Genomic DNA, 20,165 nt, shown 5'->3' on the forward strand with positions numbered 1-20,165 from the left:
ACACATCAGTGTTTGGAGTCGTTACTGGGAATTTGAAGATCCGTAAGCCCGTACCTGTACTCATACCTGCAGTCTCCTGTGCACTCGGCGACGTTGTAGACGTTGCAGTGACTGTTTGCCGCTGTCGAGATGGGTTTTTCAAAGGGCTCCTTAGATCCAGGCCTGAGTCCTCTCGATTAGTGCGAGTGCTTCTCAAACGTCACCCCGAATCCTCCATTTTTTTCTTTGGAGGGCGGAACGCCTACTCCCTCTTATTACCCCGGACTGCTTTAACTCAGCCCGGAAAGAGTGGTACGCCACCAGCCCACCACTCGCCAAACAGCCCAACAGCGAGTCCACAGCCCTTCACTCCTCAGGGCTTAGCGCCGCAAGGGCAGCTGGTCTTTGACTTTATTCTCTCTGGCACACGTGAGACAGTGGTCAGCTGCTTTGCAAAGTCCAAACTTCTTAAGGAAACAGGAGCACTCGTAGTGATTACAGCGCTCGCAGAGATGACTTTTAAATTAGCAGCACAACTTTAACAAAAGATGCTCCATGTAATGCAGCCCAAACAGATTTGCCTCGCCCTTTTCACCTAAGGGCTTCTCTCTAACGTAAATTCATGCCGCTCTTTTCAACCATTGCAAGCCCTTTGACAGAAGCTCTCAAATCATCATATACAGGAGATGTACTCTGGGATGAAAAAGCCTTGAATGCCTTTGTTGAATTGAAAAGTATTATATTTGCGCATCCAGTTCTACGATGTCCTGACTTTGGTGAACAGTATTATTTACAAACCGATGCCTCAGGATCAGGTTTGGGGGCTGTAATCTCGCAAGGTAGTGAGACGGAATTACAACCCAGTGGCTTTCATCAGTAAGTTATTGCCACACAAAGTTGGCTACTCTACCATCGAAAAAGAATGTCTAGCAATTAAATGGGCGATTGATACACTCCAGTACTACGCGGCCGGCCGTCAGTTCGCTGTTTTCACAGATCATTCCCCACTTCAATGGCTGTCTACACACAAAGATTCTAATCAAAGGGTCCCGAGGTGGTTCCTCACCTTACAAGAGTTTTGTTTCCAAACCATCCATAAACCTGCGGCCTTTCAAGTTATTCCCAACTATCTATCCAGAAGTGTTGATCGACCCGACCGGCTCGATTCTTCGGGGAGTATGTGTAAAGACCTAGTGGATTACAAGACAAACAAGGGGCCGGCTACAAACGAACCCGCAGTGGCGGATGCAGACAACACTGGGGTTTGGTGGGGCTGCAATGAGAAATCAGACTCCTCCACAGCATTAAGGGAATCGCTGGCCACCAAGGACCGGACTTGCAGCAGCCTGCTGCAGACGGGAGCAGCGACCGGCGAGTCGCGTGGTGTGGGGTGTGGGCCGACAGCGGCTTGTTAATTGAACACCACCGCAGGCCGAAAACCACACCACGTTGTAGCGGGCTGGCCGAAACGCCGCATTTCGCCTTTGAACAAGGCACGGAAAAACAAATGGACTAATGGCTCCCTACAAATAGTGGCAACAGAGTGAACACACAAATAAAAACAATTGGGACAAAATACTGACCAAAACACTTACTTTAGTTATGGGCTCCCAAACGGCTGGACGCAGATTGAAGGCAGTAGGGAAAGAAGCAGGAAGCCATCTTCCCAGGCTTCGTCTCAGGAGAAAAGGGGCAGGGCTTGGGAGAGGTTTTATAACCTGTACGATCAAAAGAATGCAGATTGGCCCTTTAACACTTGCCTATATAAACAAGTAGTGAAGAAAGGACTGATGGATCATTCTCGCTTCTGTTGCAGAGCCAGGCAGATGCGGAGACAGGAGCTACGGGAAGCCTGTGGGCTTACGAGGACTAGAAGGTGGAGAAAACAGATTATTCCTTACTACATCCCCAGGACCAGCAACGTGAGAAAATCCGGATAAAGCTATAGAAAAACGGAAGAAGAATTCTGTTACTCTCAATTTATAATTTGGAAATTTTTCCTTCTACCTTTAATTGTAGTTAAGTCAATAAGACAGAATTTACTTGGAAAGTCCAGCCTGCCAGCCTCTGTCACAAAAGGCATAGCACTTTCTGTGACAGGACCCTCATTGAGAATGTCTGTAAGGTCCTAACCTTTGACTAGCTGAGATGGAGTGGTTTACCTCACGGTATCCACTACCCCATCAACAAGAGCCCTGAATTTTGCATTGGTATGGGCTGTAAGGAAGGTATGGTATCAAAGACAGACAAGTGATCACAGTCCAAGGGTGTTTATTAAACTATATAACGGGTGAGAAAAACGCCTAATCTAAACCTAAATCTAAGATGGGAGCAAGCTACGACCATCAAATAATAAAAAAACAGTCCTAGTGGCGTCTTGTCAAATAAAAAGGGCCTATACTAATAAAAAAACTATTGCCAATCATTACAACTAAGTTACAAAAATAGAGTGGGATAATGTACTCAAGAAAAGAAAGAAGTGTTCACCAAATGATAAGTCAGGATGGTATGGCTGGGGTCTCCCTTCCCCATGTTTTTAGCACGGGACAAGGCAGGACCTTTGAGCACAGCACACTCCTGAGCCTCGCCAGCACGAGGTTACAGTTAATTTCAACTAGGCCAGGACCTTCTGTGGCCAAGTCTCTTTCCTGCAAAGTCTCTTGCCTTATAAGGCCTGCTGAACCATAAACAATAAACAAAACAAAAGGTCCTTTGGTAATCTTTCACATTGGGCGATTGCTCTTCGCCCCTTGGATTCCCCTTAGCCGGGCTCTGATCCTTCTTGTGACGTTGGCAACCCACAATTAGGTTCACTACGGCCTTTCACTCAAAAACGTATCACTCACTATTCTCAATGTCCTTTTAACCAACTATCCATGGTGGACATCAGTCAGCCGGGTTCACACCTGTCATCACAAATGTTCACAGGTATATCATCGCTTACCCTCAACTCGCCAGCATCCCTGTCGGGTTCACATTTGCCAGTTTCACAGTTCAATCAGTTTTCATCAATGTATCAAAGACTTTCGAGTGAACGAGGGGTTTAGCTTGACCCTCCTAGGACCACTTTGACACTTCACACTAGACTCTCCTAAGGCCTCTTGGTCATCGTAGTTTCAACAAAACAACCCAACCCAAAAGGGCTTTAGTCAGAGTCCTTCGAATGAGCGCACCCGCAACACCTGACCACACTGCTTTGTTTCTTTCAAGTTCAATTACGCAAGTTCTTTGTTCAACAAGGCGGCCGCCAGCAACCTTGGGCCCAGCACAGTTCGGGTTTACTATCTGTCTTCTCCAACTCACCGGTTATGCTGAACTGTTGGAGGTTCTTGTCTGGGGAGTCAAGGACGGCACCACAGCGACAAGCGCTTCTCCCCGCTGTTGCGATTCGCGCGGGAGGGCCCTGTGCGCCGTTGACACCTGTCACACGACATGCCAGCTGGACTTCCCAGTCTTATGATTTCCCTTACGGAGGCTTTGCGGGTCTGAGTTGAAAAGGGCAAGGGCAATTCCCTCCTAAGTCTGGTTAGGGAATATAGACAAGAGGAGGAAAACAAATTCCAGTTTCTCACCATTGTCGAGGAAGAGATTAAGAAGGTACTACCCACAATGAAACCAACTTCATGTGCAGAGAATGTAATTCCCCCAAGAATAATACTAGACACTAAGGATACTTTTATACCAATCCTAACAAGGATAGCAAATGCCTCGTTTAGAGAAGGCACGCTGCTCAAAAGTATTAAAGCGGTTACAATTACACCTCTTACAAAAAAGCCTGGGTTAGACCCCAAAGATCCAGGGAATTTACGACCTATAACGAACTGTAATTTTATGCTAAAAGTCCCAGATAAAATAGCGAAAGGACAATTACAGAAAAACATGGAGGGGAATCATATTCTGCATGACCAACAATTGGGGTTCCGTACTGTGACGGCCATGTTGTATCTGCCGACCCACATGTTGGGCGTAATGGATAAAGGCAATACAGGGATGCTTATGCTACTGGACCTAAGTGCAGCATTTGACCTGGTGGACCATCAATTGCTTCACCAGGTCCTGGAAAAAGTAGCTAATTGTTTTAAGGAAGCAGCCACCTGGCTTGCATCCTTTCTGGCCGAAAGGGAGGCAAAAATTCACTGTGGCAGCAATTTCTCCTTGGCAGCCTTCATAAAGTATGGAGTACCACAAGGGGCAAGTCTGTCCCCACTCCTTTTTAATTTGTTAATGAGATGTCTGTGCGATGTTCTGGAAGGAGTCAGCATTTTTTTTTTTTTTTTTACAAATTACGCTGACGATACCCAGTTAGTGGTTGAGTTGGACGGTGACTACATTAAGGACAGTACAAACATCTCAACACTGTATAACATCATCGAGAATTGGATGATGAGTAATTAGATGTGCCCTAAAGTAAGAAGACTGAGATAATGATTTTGGCACCCAACAAGCCTGCGCGAAATTGGGACATGAATACAAATCCTTCCTCATCAAAAGATACCCATATACAGGTGATATCGCAAGTAAAGACCCTCGGACTGGTAAGGGAAGCATTGTTGGCTCTTGCACAAAAGTAGCTCCTACTATCTCTGTCTACTCAGACCGAATCGGCCATTTTTGAGAGAAAAAAATACTGCAACTATAGCAAGAGCCATTACCCTGTCCCGTTTGGATTATGGCAATGCCCTCATGCTTGGGGCCAATAAGAAGTGCCTGGAAAAAATACTGGGTTACTGGAAAAAATGCCAAGTTATAGAAAATAACACTATTAGAATAATAAAAGGAAAAACAAAGAGCGAACATATCTCCAAGGACAGGATAGCCTTGTATTGGTTTAGGATTGAAGATCGCATCCACTTCAAGGCCTTGACGCTGGCACATAAATACCTCTTTGGCTTGGCACCCAGATATCTAAAGGAAAAGATGATGCCATATCATCCGAATAGAGCACTGAGATCAGAGGCAATGGGTAGGATTAAAACGCCATTTTATAGACGTGCAGCAGGATTGGGCTGAACCTTCCCTACCCGAACAGCAAGGAAATGGAACAGCCTCCCTCTTGCTCTTAGGCTCGAGCCTAATTAAATGCCTTTAGAAGGAGCCTAAAAAACTTGTATTTAAGTAAATCTCGACTCATGAGTAGATTGTACAGATATCAGCAAAAGTGATTCTTAAGATTGTATTGTTTGTTGTAATCCAGTTTTATGTGATGCGCCCGATGCCTGCAGGCTTTCGGCGCTTTATAAGTACATAAATAAATCATATCCAGAGCCGACGATCGAGCAATCAGTCAAGACGGATCGACGACCGAGTCGAGTTCCACTACGCCCCCTGATGAAGTTTTTCCAAGCAGCTGAAGCTGGAAGGGGATTATCTGATGAGGAATGTGCAGGAAAAAGGCAACCCATTGAACAATCTTCATGCCATGTCTCATCTGCAAACCATTGAATAGGTGGGGAATTATCACTTTAGCAACTGAGAAAAGAAACTGTAAATTTTGGTAGTAAAATGTGTTCATTTGTTGCATTTTAAAAAGAGCACTTTTTCCAATTCACAGGTGCCGGTAAAATCACGGGTCCGGCGGCAGCCGTGCCTTTGTTACAGGCACGGCTACCGCCAAACTCGTAATGAGGCCCATTGTGCGCACTGAGGCCCACAGGTGTGCTGTGTGTTAAAAAGCAATAAAATAATAATAGTACATTTTCTTTGACCTCTGAAAGCATACGCTATAATGCTCTGTTTCTTTGCTAGTAAATGTAATGTTTGGTGGAATTTGTGAAGATCACCTTCGCAATGTACACAACCCTGCAGTACTCATGGCCATCTCAGGTTATCACTCATATACTGCACGGTGCTCAGGAAGACGAGATATTGGAAAACATTCACCTCACTGTTTCCACATACTAAGGGGGTTGGACTGCATATAGGCCTCTCTCATCTCTTACCTGCCAGTGTGTTGGAGTGATGACTATCCGTCCGTGTGATTCCTGCTCAGAACTGCTAAGCTATAACATTGGAACACCACAATACTAAAACACCCATGACCTCTACATCACCTCAAAACACAGGACATGCATGCTTTAATGAAACCAACGTGGTTAACACACAAACTGCACTGAATACTAAACATTCAAACCTCAGGGTACAGCAAAGCAGTGTTTCTCCAGACACCATACCCAAAAAATGCCTAGCAATTACTTGCTCTCCTCCCTTTAATTACTCTTATTATCTTCCCGCCCAGCCAACTCTAACCCATCTCTTGCAGGTCCCAAAGCATCTAGAGGCATAGCAATGGTCCCACACAAGAGAGAATAACATCCTTTTTGATGGGAGCTTAAAAAGCATTTTAATCAATAAACCATCCTGCTTATACGCGCACTATGATTACATTCTATTTGCCAACATTATCACAAAATTCAAAAAGGTGAGTTTTAAAGCATCTATAATCAATGTTGAAACAATGACACAAAATCAAGACTTTATTTTATTTATTTATTTCTGTGTAAGGACCCTGCACAGGCAATTCAAATTAAAACAAAATAAATATATGCATATATATATGGTAAACAGTTCTTTCAAATGAACAATTATACACAATGTACAACTCTTCATATTCACTGGGGGAGTTTACAAAATGACCAGTCCCAAATAAAATTCACCAAAATGGTACCATGCAAACTTATCAAAAAGGAGAAAACATACTATTAGCACTTTTTTCCAATTTTTATTTTACAATCACAAAAACCAATCTACTTTTTCTTACATTTAGAGTAAAATGTGGCCACGGTTTAGAACATAGGTTTATGATGCTAAAACGCCCATGGTTGTCTTAAAACTGCGTCAACACAGAGTTTGATTTGGGCACTGTTTTTTTTTTAAATAAAAGAAAGATGATATTGTCCTCGTGGTCAATAGTCTGTGTCAGAGCCTTCTGCATTGTCTACATTCCGTGAGAGCATGTAATTGTCCATGTCTATTGACCTGCAGTTATTGATTGCATATCGCAAACGTTCTGCCATGACCAATTGGCTGGTATAAGGTGGGAGCCTCAGCTGAAAGAAGCAGGTCTGTGAGGTAGGCAAGCTGTCGTAAGGCTGTTGGAAAAGATTAGAATATCAATATTGTCACATGGTTTTAAGGTGCAATGTATTGTGATAAACATTTTTTTTAAACTTGGCTACATGATGCTAAATAAATCAATACAATAAAACAATGGATTTTCCCTTACTGGAGGATAGCCATGTCTACACACTGTGTGGCTACCCTGTGCTGTCAGTTTATAGATGGGTTTTAAGCTTTTCACACCCAGGTAAGTGTCATTAGCCAATGAGGTGGCTGGAACAATGGGCGAGAATATACATTCTCCACTCGCTGCTCCAGCTGCCCGAGACCCTTCTCCCGGTATGCAACGTTTTTTCGAAATGTGGGGAGGTCTCCCTGTTGTCTCTCCCCCCCCCCCCCCCATAACCAGCTCAACGCCTTCTCCTCCCCACTTAGCTGCTGGACTGGAGCGTTATGCTCCAGTCCGGGCGCTCCACCCGGCTGCCATAGACATAGAGGAGGGACTTAGTCCCTTTTTCCCTATGGCGCCGGCCATCTTTTTTTCTTCGTTTCCTCAGCAGATTGGCAATGCTTGCACAGCCAATCTGTTGAGGGAAAAAAACACATCTGCACCCCGGATAAACCCCAGAGAGCGAATGGCTTTAACCCCCGCTGTGGGGGGGGGGGCGACATGGGCTTTAACGGGCATCAGTTGGGGCTGATGGCCGTTAAAGGCCATGTCCGCCCCACAAGCCGGGGTGAAAGCCATATTCCTTAAAATAACATACACTCGAAGACTGATGAAAAAATTACTTACTTTCCATAATGATCTTTCTGATGAAAACATATTTCGCGACAGCGCTCTTGCAACTGTATGCCGAGGAGCCCTGGAGTAAATTAGCTTCTCTATGATGCAGAAAGTGCAACATGGTGAAAATTTTTACAAGCTTACAATTTGGTGTAATTTGGGGATGAAGTTGTTGAACACTGCTTTAAAGAGCTTCTTTTGTTTTGATACAGAGATTGTTTCACAACGTTTGTGCTGCCTTACAGGGTGGTTAAACAATAGAATAGCACTCCCAAACTGTAACGATCATCTGCACTGCAATGTAGTGAGCGCTTTTCCATGGCCCACAGCATTTTAAGGTAGTATAAAGGTCCGAAAAAACATTATTTCTATTTGTGTTTGTCAGCTCTCTGATAGTGTTTCTATTTAGTGCGTGTTTTCCACGTATTACAACTTTGACCTGCATCATGTAAATATATATTATATTAAATGCATTATTCTATCATATTATAGACTAATATTCTCGGTCACAGGTTCGTTTAATTGAGTGTTGATTAGCAGACAGCCTGTGGGCCATACGCAGCCTGTCAAGGTTATGATTTATGCCACTCCAAGTCACTCGAGTTTTACTACGTTGTTTAATCTCTAAACTGTACAGTATAAACAATGCGAGATAGGCATTAAAACAGGTTGGCACATTTTTCTTCTTTAGGAGTATCATTTCATGTAGAGAAGAGAAACAATCAACAAAAAGATACACACATTTCCTTAATAGTAAGCATTTCTTCAATTGCCCCATAAAAAAAGCAATACGAATGGCATGAAGGTGGCTTTAAAGGTCACTGACCGCTTCCTACACACAAAACGCATTCGACCAATTAGAAATGACTTTTTATGTAGTTAGAAAACCGCCTATCAGAAGCTTTATATGAAACATGTTATTTGTTAAGTTAAACTTTGATGCAATAAAATCACAATTCATACAACTTAGTAAAAACTAACAATGACTAATAGTTCAATTAGGACAGAACTTCACAGATTTCACAACAGAATTTTTTTAAACTTGTTTTTATTGATTTTTAAGACATTTACACAAATAATGCCCTTCCCCCTCCACCTCCCATTCCACCCGCCCCCCCCCCCACCTTCCACAAACACGGTTAAATATAGATTGCATGTAAATAGTGTTAAGTTTTGAAATATCTTTCTACATAATGTTCAGCATTTTCAGATTTTGGGAGCACCACTGTTGCACATAATCCCCTCTAAGGTAGTCCACTATCTCGCTCCAGTGGTTCCTGAATTTGTCCATTTGGCCTTCAATTCCGTATGCTGCCTATTACATGGCAACAATGTTCGCTACTTTATGGAGCCACTCAGTGTTCACTAGGGGTGGAGGGCCTGCTTCCATTTCCTAGCAATTACAAGCCAGGCCACTATAACTAATCTCATGAAGGCTTTACGTAGGGGTTACATGGGAATTTGCAAATCGGCATCCATTATCCCACACAACAATTCTTTAGGGGTGAAGTGCTGAGGACCCTTAACCATCTGCTGAACTTGGTTGCTCACCTCTCCCCAAAAGGGATCCAGAACCGGGCATTCCCACCAAACATGTCTCCAGTCCCCCTTCCCCGAACACCCTCTCCAGCACTGTTGGGTTGTGCCTGGGTATATATGATGTAGTCTTTCTGGTGTATAGTGCCATTGGAACATGACCTTGTACCAAGCATTCCCGGTCTGTATAGAGCTTGTGAGCCTGGTAATATTGGCCCAAAGGTGTCCCAGTGTGTCCCCGGTATTGCTTCCCATTTTCTTCTCCCATCTTTTCATGTAAGGCCATATAGGATCTTGTCCCTCCCCCATCAGGATTAAGTACAAGTGTGAGATTAGTTGTTTATCCCCCCGAGTGTGTCGTTATGAATTTCTCGAATGGTGTGAGAATTCTAGCCGTCGCCGATTTGATTTCGGGCTGCTTCAGCCAGTGTCGTAATTGGCAGTATTCCAGCCTGCCCCTTTCCGTCAGGTCCAGTTAAGTCTTACACCCCTCAAAAGTCATGACTCCCCCCTGCCCCCGCACCATGTCCTCCACTTTCGCACATCTCTTTGCCCCCCCCCAGCCACGGAACGTCCCCTTTTTCGTCCCGGGGAAGAATTGTGGATTATTAAAGAGCGGGGTTAAGGGAGGACGACGCAGCGATAAATGCCCTTTTTTATTTTTTGTTTATGGTTCAATTACAAAAAAGTAGAACCTTTACAAAATTATTTTCAATGGTCAACGACGTATTTGCATTTTTTTTAGATTTAAAATCACATTAACGTTAACATTCTTCCCTTATGCTATTCACACATTAAAACATTAGAAAAGGAAGAAAAAGAAAAAAAACAGTAACAGAAAAGAGAGAAGGAAGAGAAACAAACAAAATCACAGAACAGATAGTTCAATTTCTCTCAAAAGAGCCGAGTATGTCAGCACATTTAAAACTCCTGTCCAACCTTATTCAGAGTAAACAGGGAGAGCTTTAAACAATGTGGGAAGTCAAAAATCACTACAATCTTTGACCTCTAAAAGCTATCTTTAACATCTTAAAACGTTTCAGCTTTAAAAACAGGGAATATCACGACTGAACAGTTAATATTCATTGATTGTCAAAACTAAGGAGCTCTTTTTCTATGTATTTACAAAGGCTAACTAATTCAAATATTAGAGGCTTATGCAAGCCTTGCATCATTCTTGCCCATAGAAATTGGAGACAATCCTCATAACCGATATTTACAAATTTCATTAATCGGTTAGTTCTCATAGACTTAAAATGAGGGCAATCAAGAATTAGATGTTTCATGGTTTCGTTGGGCTCAGTGCATGAAGGGAAACGACATTTACTTTGATTCGTTTTCCCTTTTTTGTTCCAATTCATGGTCCTTTCCCTAGTGTGGTACAAGTTAAACCTGTACCATATATACGCTTTTCTGGTGCGATTGCAAGGGAATAACACAATATGATCATATCTTTAAACGCCCTGTTTGTCAAACGCACTATATTCTTTATACAATTTGTAGGTTGCTATTCGATCGACAGTTAAACACCAATCCCTTTCGAAAAGCTTTTTTTTTTAGCATAACCTGGGCGCTGGTGAACATCATCAACGGTGATAAGCAAAGCATTCAATAATTGTTGCATTTTCAGGTGATATTGGATAAAAGAAAAGGATGTCCAAGTACCCAACATGCTTTTCATGTCTCCATATAATGAGTTCTTGGGAGGGAAGTGGATTTTTGCATAGTTCGATAGTTGTCTCCATTTCCAACGTCCCAATAATGCCACAAGCCCAAGTTCGTGACGTATTACAGCATTCGGTATGGACATAGGTAAATGCATTGCGGATTTTATTAGTGACACATGTAGGGAATCTAGAATTAAACTCAAATCACAAACATATTTCAAGTGAGTATAAGATGACGCTTTCAATTTTCAATGTCCTGAAATTAATCATGGGTGTTGGCGAGAATTTCGCGTAGATCCTTTTTAGTTGGGACAGGAGGGGTCCGGTCTTATTTTTGTTTGTTTGTTTATTAATTTGTATAGCGCACCTGACCCAAGGGTATATGGGCGCTTAAGCTTCGAGTTACAGGCAGGGTAGGGCACAGTTGTACAGTGATGAAGCAAGGTATACTTGACAAGATAGCAATTAGTGCATAGACAATAATATTCTGACATAGTGCAAAATACATTCTTGCAGAGGGTATGCATTCAATCATGGTAGGTTAATTGTTGAGTAACCAGGTGATGACCTTAGTTCTGAAAGGCTGGAAGGTGGGTGTAGATTTGATATCCAGTGGAATGGTATTCCAAAGTTGTGAAGCCAGAGCTGGGAAGCTGGAACCACCAGCTCTTTTGAGGGAGAATTTGGGCACAGTCAGTTGTAGTGTATTAGAGGATCTAGTGGTTCTAGTGTTCTGTCTTAGTGTAAATTTGTTAGTGAGATAGGGAGGGGCAAGGCCGTTGAGTGCTTTATAGGTGAGGCAGATGGTTTTTAGATCTATTTTTTGTTGGATGGAGAGCCATTTGCATGCAATTCTGGTGGCCGAAATATGTTCTCTTCTGGGAATATTCAGGGCGGCACGGAGTGCATTATTTTGTAGAACTTGCAATTTATTAATTACCGTTTTGTTGGCACCTACATAGAGACTATTGCAGTAATCTAGTTTAGATTGTATAAGTGCTCTGGCTAAGGTGAGACAGTTGTTAGTGGAAATCAACGGTCTACAGGCCCTGATTAGTTTGCCCGTGTAGGCCGTGGCTGAGGCAGTCATATTAATTTGTTTGGCTAGATTAGTATTCGTGTCGAGGTAAAAACCAAGGGTTTTTACACTCTTGGCGATAGGGATGGTGTTGCCGTCAATGGTAAAGCTAGTGTAGCTGGGACTAAGTTTCCGAATGGTGTTGGGTGAGCCGACAAGGAGCAGTTCAGTCTTGTCATCATTCAGGCAGAGGCCATGTGTGGCCATCCATGCCTGAATGATGGAGAAGACTTCATTGATCCAAATGGCGTCCGAATTATAGTTGCCGGATAAGGTGAGGAGTATCTGGGTGTCATCTGCGTAGTTGGCGTAGGTGACACCCAGATGGTCCAGCTTGTCGAATAGGGGCTTTGTAAAAATATTATACAAAGTAGGTGACACACAAGATCCTTGTGGGACACCACAAGTAATAGGGATAGGGTCGGCAGCTGCTAGGGGTGAGAAAACCCGCATGGTCCTATTGTCCAGGAAGGATTGGATCCATGAAATTGCGGAGTGGGAGAAGTGTACTGCCGATGACAGATGGTTGCACAGGATTTTGTGATCAACCAGATCAAAGGCAGCGGATAGGTCAAGAAGAAGAAGGATGCCAGCTTTACCTTTATCTTTGAGGTCGTCTATCTGGCACTTGAGATCAACCAGGGCCGTTTCTGTCCCGTGTAGTGGACGAAAGCCGGACTGGCGAATTCCTAGTAAATGGTTAGTCTCGAGGTAATCCTGGATTTGTAGATAGGCCACTCTATCAAGAATTTTTAGTAAGAATGGGACAGTGGTGATGGGTCTGTAATTCGTGGGTATATCTGGGTCGAGGGTAGTTTTTTTTAGTAGCGGTAGGACCCAGGATTGTTTCAGATTGCTGGGTACCAAGTTATCAGAGAATGACAGGTTTATTAATTTTGTAAAGAACGGGGAGAGATCCCTTGCAGCATCTTTTATGATCTGTGCGGGACAGCTGTCCCCTTTGCAGTTCGAGGGTTTCAATGATGCTATAATTTTTTGTACTTCGGGTATGGATACCTTTTTGAAGGTAAACCCTGGGCTGGTGGCTGTAGGGGGGGGAGGGGTGGGGCTGGAAGTCGAATCATAAGTGAGTTGTTGTTGTTTATTGTCAATTTTAGACTGGAGCCCTGAAATTTTGTTAACAAGGGCATTCTGGATCCCTGTGCACCATGGTTTATCTTTAGTGCAGCTATCCGTGGGAGGAATGGGGTTTTCTAATTCCTTTAGGATGTTAAAGAGCTCCTTTGAGCTGGAACTTGCCTGCGCGATCCTGGAGTTGAGCGATTCTTTCTTTGCGCGTATAATCTCATTTTTGTAGAGGGTGAAGATATTAGTGAGATTCGTTTTGTTAATTGCTGAGGGCGCTGATTTCCATAGTGCTTCAAGTTTACTTTTTTGTTGCCGGAGGAGTTTAAGTTCTGGGGTGTACCATGTATTCAGGTGCGCTTTTGGTTTCCCCTTGCGCATTTTTAGTGGGGCAATAGTGTCAACTGCTTTGGCCATGGAATCATTATAGACGTTGACTAGTTGGTTCAGGTCAGTTGTGGCTGGTAGTGCGTTCAGAATAGGGGTCACCAAGGGTATTAAGGCTTCCGCTGTGATGTTACTCTTTTTCCTAGTTAGACAGGCTGGTGCAGTAACAGGTTTGTTGTGCACTAGGTTACTAGTGTTAATGTCAAATTGGAGGAAATGATGATCAGTCCATACGAGCTGTAAGGGATCCTTCATGGTGATGTTGCAGTTAAGGGTGGTTACCCAATCGAGGATTCTACCCTTCGAGTGGGTAGGTTTGGAGCAGAATTGTTGGAGGCCATGCTCCTCTAATGCTGTGGCCAGGGCAGTGGCGTCGAGGGGGTCATTAAACCCAAGATTGAAGTCTCCAAGTATAATCATTTGTGCTGAAAGTTTGGAGCTTTCGGCAACTAGTGAGGTGATGTCTTCCTCAAATGAGCCTGGTGGGCCCGGGGGTCTGTAAATTAAATGCATCGTAATAGTGCTCTTAGGGGACGTTTGTAATTTGAATGTGAGATGTTCACATGATTTAAGTGGAGGAGACGAGGCTAGTCTAATATTAAGCGAGGACTTGAAAATGATAGCTACACCGCCTCCTCGTGCGTTGGGTCTATCTGCTCTGAGGATGGTATAGTTGTCCGGTATGGCTAGGGTGAGAGATGGACCTGCAGCATCATGCAACCAGGTTTCGGTAACAGCAAGGAAGTCCAAGTTGTTAGTTAGAATAATGTCGGCTACTTCTATGGAATGGGCGACTAGTGATCTAACATTTAGAAGAGATCCTTTAGGAATGGAAAGGGTGGAATTGCTAGCTATTGCAGTGTGATTGATAGTCTTATTGGGTCGCTTAGCAAGGGGTATGCTAGTCTTATGGTGGGTTCTGGCACAGAGTCTCTTGTTACGATCAATAAAGGTGAGGGTGGTGGTTCGAGAGACAGTAAGGTCAGCAGTTGTGGAGGTACTAGGGCCAAAGGTGGGGTTTGAAGTACTTATATAGGTAGGGTTCCGCTTGGAGGTATCTAGGTGCTTGGTAGCCGGGACATCAGAAAAGTATGTGTGGTAATGGTTCGGAGAGGCGGATTGTGAGACTGGGAGGAAGGCAGGAGTGGTAGGCAAGAATGGTGTGGGGCATATGATAGGGTAATGTCTTGGGCAGGCCGGCCTGGCTAGACCATTTTTATGGGATGTGTAGCTATTGCCATTGCAAGGTATGTTACTTTCCATGACACAAAAGGGGAACATGATTGCGATGAGGCAGGATAGCATGCTATAGCAGGGGCGGCTTGCAGGAGATTGGCGAGTATGTGGCATTGGTGACATAAGGTAGGCACACAGCAAATCAGATGCGGTCTGGAGGCGACCATAAGGCACAACACAGTTCAACTGTGGTCAGTAGGCGACCATAAGGCACAACACAGTTCAAATGTGGTCAGTAGGCGACCATAAGGCACAACACAGTTCAAATGTGGTCTGGAGGCGGTCATGGGGCACAACACAACTCACATGCATTGGGGTCGCATGTTGGCTGGAGTACATCAAAGCATTAGAGTGCGAATACCCAGTAGGGCACATATGTGCTGAACTCTCAAAGTGAGTTCATTTGTATCAGAGCGCAAAATTCGAGGTCCTGCATAACGGCAAGAGGGTGGCAAGGTGGGTGCAGAGTAAGGCAATGAGCATGAGAGTGACACAGTTAACTGACGGGCATTGATTGTCACAGGAGAGTACAAGGCGCATGCATGTGCACGTTGCCTAGGGCCTTAATGGGGCAGCTCAGAGCACTTGTCTGCATTTGTGCCGTAATGAGGCAGATTCAGAGCTGAATGACCAGCACGAACAGAAATCAAAGAAAAGTAGCGCAATGTGGCAGCGCTTACCAGGTATCTGATCCCGGAAGGTTTCCTTGCCAGGTCCGCTACTCCTGCGGTGTCGGGCCTCATGAGGTGAGCTCCTGCTCATCGGCAGCGTTCCAACGGTGTAAGCATGTAATGTCCAGGGGCACCAGAAGGTCATGAATGTATCTCGTGGGAACTCGCCACGCGCCGTACGCGGCGAACAGGGGCAAACAGGGCCTTAGAATGGCCTTTGAAGGTGGCCGGCTCTTCCGCCTGCCGGCGGATGTTGTGTGCTACGAAGCACGGTTGCTTAGCAACCAGGATGCTGAGCCTCGCTCTGGCGCCGCATCGCGCCCGACATTTTGTTTTTTTTATCTTCGATGTCGGCGCGTTTTTAATTAACTCAGTCCATGCTTTGATTGAAATTTGTGCTGAAAGATTATATCCAATCCAAGATAGGTTGCGCTATTAATACACAAGACTTGGGTTTTCATAATCTGCCATGGTACCCTCTACCATTTTGCTTTGTGTCAAATTTCATAATGGCAGTTTTTGCAGGGTTTGGTGTTAAATTGTGTGCAATTGCAAATTCCTCGAAAAGTATTAGTTTTGTTTGCAGCCCAGCTGGGGTAGGATCAAAAATGATGATATCATCCGCAAACGCTGCCCATTTAAGGCGCATCGTGCCAACTTTAACAGAGAACAAGTTCTTATCATCCCAATTCCTTATCTAGGTCGGAGAGGTACAAGTTAAAAAATGTAGCCGCAAGGCTGCAACCTTGCTTAAGTCCTATTGATGTTCTAATTGGCATGGTGGTTCTACCATTGGCTGAGATTTTGAAGGAAGTATTGGTATGTAGCTTAATAAACTAAGAGTAGTACAGTAGGAATTCCAATGTTCTTCATCTTATTCCAAAGGAGATTACGTACAACATTGTCAAAAGCCGACGTCATGTCGATCATGGCAATATACACGGGGTAAGAGTTCTTTCCAATTGTGCCTGCTATCGCGTGTGCCATAATAACAGCACTAAGTGCAGTACTCATGCCCTTCCTAAAACCCATTTGATATTTTGAGTAACGACTTTTCTTCTCAATGAATTTTTCGAGGTTGTATAGGAGCAGAATCGCAAACAGTTTAGCATCCGTGTCAATTAAAGAAATAGGCCGATAGTTCTGTGGTAAAGTGGGATCGCCCTTTTTGAATATTGGGACAATATTCGCATTTAACCATGATAGTGAAATGGTTCCCAATTTAATGATGGCTTCAAATTTAGTTTTTAGGATTACTGCTCAAAACTCTGTATCAGCTTTATAGAGACATGGAGGAAAACCATCGGGCCCTGCTGATTTAGAATAAGATAGTCTCGATATGGCCCATTTAAAGTCTTCAATTGTCCATTCCAAATGGGCGATCATACTGTAGCACAGAAGTACTTCCGGTTCAGTTTTAAACTTTTTTGCTGTTATGTAATCTTGCCATGTTTGGCCAGAAATACAATTAGACGTCGCCAATGCAACACTTTTGTTGACACTTTTAATTATGTGCCAGATCGTTTGTGTATCGTTCGTGTTCGTGCAACATTATTGCTCTTACTAAATCGCAATTCTCTCTGTTGTACTTGAGAATGCGGGCATGTCTGAGATTCTGCTTAGATACATGCAGGATTTGCATCCGCATATTCCCACAGTGCTCTATTCCTCGACCACTTTTCCCAAGTTGTCTCAGTGCTTTGTTTTTTTCCCTTTTCAACAACTTGCAAGAGGGATCAAAGGGATGAGAGTGGTCCTTATTGATGTACTTTTTCCCAAAGAAAATAAGTGCCTTATTGATCAATTCGGAATACTGAGTGGTTGATGGTGATTCTGATGTACTATTTTCATGTTTAAGCAATCGCATTTGTTGCGAAGCGTGCCTGAAAAATTGGTGAAACAAACCCGGACTCCACCTAATGGCTACTTGAGGGCGGTCTGTCTCTACAAGAGCCAAAGCTGACTCTGTTACTCACCGGTGGGATGAGTGCGAGGAACCAGGAAGCATCCAAACCCAGAATTTTGCTTGAAGGAGCTTAAGTAGGGCCTCTACCTAAGCCTCCTCTCTGCGAGGGAAAATAGACCTTCAAAATGATATGACCACTTGCTGTAGTTAACCAGACAAGGGGACTGATCACCCAGAAGGGCGGAGAGAAGTTGTACCGCCACGAACCAGGCTGAAAAGAAAAGAACAACAAGTAAGTAATACAAAAGGTAACGGTTGTCCCTTATAAGCCTTACTAACTGAGGAGTACCTGGGTTCTTGTTTTCCTCCCCCCGTAGGATAGATGAAGGAATTAACCCGGGAATCACCTAAGAGCAGGACAAGATTTAGTATCTAACTGGTTTAAATAATTACACAAACAAAAAGGTGGGTAGGATCTTACCAGTGGGAATTGACTTAGTACTTGAAATGTTAGAACACAACGACAGGGAGAAAATAAGAAAAAGGTAAGGTTAGTAGGGTTCTACTACCCGGGCGGCACGAGGGTCGCGCTAGATTCGGGATGGTGCACTGCTGCAGAGCGTCCTGAAAATGCACAAACCCAATGTTCCGTTTAACACCAAAAGTCTTCCCACTGATGGAAAAAGATTAAGGACGATGACAGTCGGGATGGTATTTCCAGGTGAATGGGTTTTAAGGAGGTAAATTCTGGCAGGATACAGAGCAACCAGTCGGAATGATGACTCTTGAGACAGGTAGGTCAAAAACAGGCAAGGTCTGGTACACTGGCTGACAGGAACTATAACAGAACGTGCAGAAGAGGAGTCCAGGAGGAAAGCAGGATTTTCGGTACACGGGAAGGCAGATCAGAAGGTGAGGGAATTCCAAATAGAAGGTCCAGTAAACAATCCGAGTCGAAAACCGTAAGAACCACAAGCAGATAGCAATCGAAGAAGGAACTTCTAATTACCGGTAGTAGCTGTAAACAGAAGCAGCGTCTTGGCCGTCTCCAGGAACTAAATAATGGAGAAAGGCGGGGCTAGCCAATGTGAGGCTCTTCCGGTGAACTACCGTACGGAAGCAGGTTTCCTGGGGGGTGTAGTCTCCGAGCCGCTAACTTCCACGGCAACTTCCATCGTGCATAAAACGACGCGGTTTGATGCCGAATCCTTTTGGGGAGCGCTATAAATTTCCTACTGCCTTTGGTAGTAGATTTGGAAACCCGAAGCGCCAGCGGCGTAAGTGACCGGGTTTTGCTGATAGCCGGGGATGAACGCCGACTCATAACAGACTCAATCGTGAGCAATTTTCGCTCTAGTTGTAAGATACAAGATATCTGGGCATGGTCGCTGGATAGGATCTGACTAATTTCAAGTGGTGCAGTAAGGAAGGATAGAGTACGAGTAACATATACAAAATCGATCATGGAGGTTTTTGATCGCCGGGCCCATGTAATTTGCGACTTCATATCGTTTTTCTCTACCATATCCATATCCCAGTCTCTTAAAAGTTCTCTAAATTTCGCACCCCTAATACGTGCCAATGAGGAAGACTTTAGTGTTCCAAGCTCACTAGCATCTCTACAATCACAATTAAAATCCCTGCCTAGAATAATTTCCAGGGCTTGATGTTTGCTCGATATATTTTCTAGACAAGTGTCGAGTTCATCTAGCATAACATCAATCGTGGTGGCTGCTGGGTTCCAATATAATGTCACTATTAGAATCGGAGGATATTTTGACGAGTTTATATCTATAAGTATACCTAGTAGACGCGCCGATTCCCATATCCACTTGCACTGGGAATTAACAGAATTATTAATTGCAAGGCCTCCCGACGGTCGACCTTGTAGAGGTCTTTTTGCAGACGAGCAGTGCGAAGAGAATCCAGGTATCGTAAAAGACTCAATTTACATTGTTTCCTGTAGCAATATAATCGTGGGTTGATTGTTTAGGGAAAGTGACGAATGCCATTTCATGAAATTAGAGTGGCCACATGATTTCCAAGAAAGGACATTTAGTACAGTACTTTCTGAATGCTATGATGCAGAAAGCGAAGTTTTGGAACCAAGAATAGCAGAAAGCATTGGTTCAAGCCAGGGAATTCCCTTTCCTTAATAGTCGATCCCATATATTACACAATGCCGATAGCATCGAACTATGCCTGACACTGAGGGGTTGGTCCTGCTTCTCTAGCCATAAGAGCCCTGCCAGTTGCGCGGTTGCCACTGTGCGATCCATCCGTGCCCATTGCCTAGTCTTGTCTTCCGAGAGCCACTCCCTTAATATTCTGAGTTGGGCTGCCTCATAATATTTGATAAATAATGGAAGCCCCAGTGCCCCTTGCTGTTTGGAGACCATCATGGTTTCCATAGCCAGTCTTGGTTTCTTATTTTGCCAAATGAATTGTGATAAGATTCTATTGAGCAATTTGAAGAACGGCTTTGGTACTGCAATGGGTAGCACCTGGAAGAGGTAAAGCACTCTTGGCAGCACGATCATTTTGATCGTAGCTATCCTCCCTAACTAGGAAATTCGTAGGTGGAACATACATTGAGGACTGGCTTGATTTTAGTTGGGTGCGCCGGATAATTTGCATCGTATAGTTCGGAGCTCGATGGTGTCAATTTTATACCTAAGTAGGTAATGGAGCCCTTTGCCACGTTGAATGGTACTGCTAATGTAAGCTCCCTGGTTTGGATAGTTGGGGACCCCAACCACAGGAGCTATGACTTGGT

The 20,165-nt window shown here is 44.0% G+C and overlaps 1 protein-coding gene across 10 annotated transcripts in view; it reads right to left on the reverse strand.

Annotated features, from left to right (window-relative positions):
- Window positions 1-6,446: 6,446 nt before the first annotated feature.
- HERC1 (HECT and RLD domain containing E3 ubiquitin protein ligase family member 1) overlaps window positions 6,447-20,165 on the reverse strand; it is a 3,379,312-nt gene continuing 3,365,593 nt past the window's right edge. For all 10 annotated transcript variants that reach the window (XM_069624399.1, XM_069624403.1, XM_069624396.1 and 7 more), the window contains exon 78: window positions 6,447-7,067. In XM_069624399.1, coding sequence (XP_069480500.1) covers window positions 6,882-7,067 — 186 coding nt within the window. In that variant the 3' untranslated portion in view covers window positions 6,447-6,881. The remainder of the gene's footprint in view (window positions 7,068-20,165) is intronic.

The sequence above is a fragment of the Ambystoma mexicanum genome, chromosome 11 (genome assembly GCF_040938575.1).
Source record: "Ambystoma mexicanum isolate Mex_15411 chromosome 11, UKY_AmexF1_1, whole genome shotgun sequence".
Lineage (NCBI taxonomy): Eukaryota > Metazoa > Chordata > Amphibia > Caudata > Ambystomatidae > Ambystoma > Ambystoma mexicanum.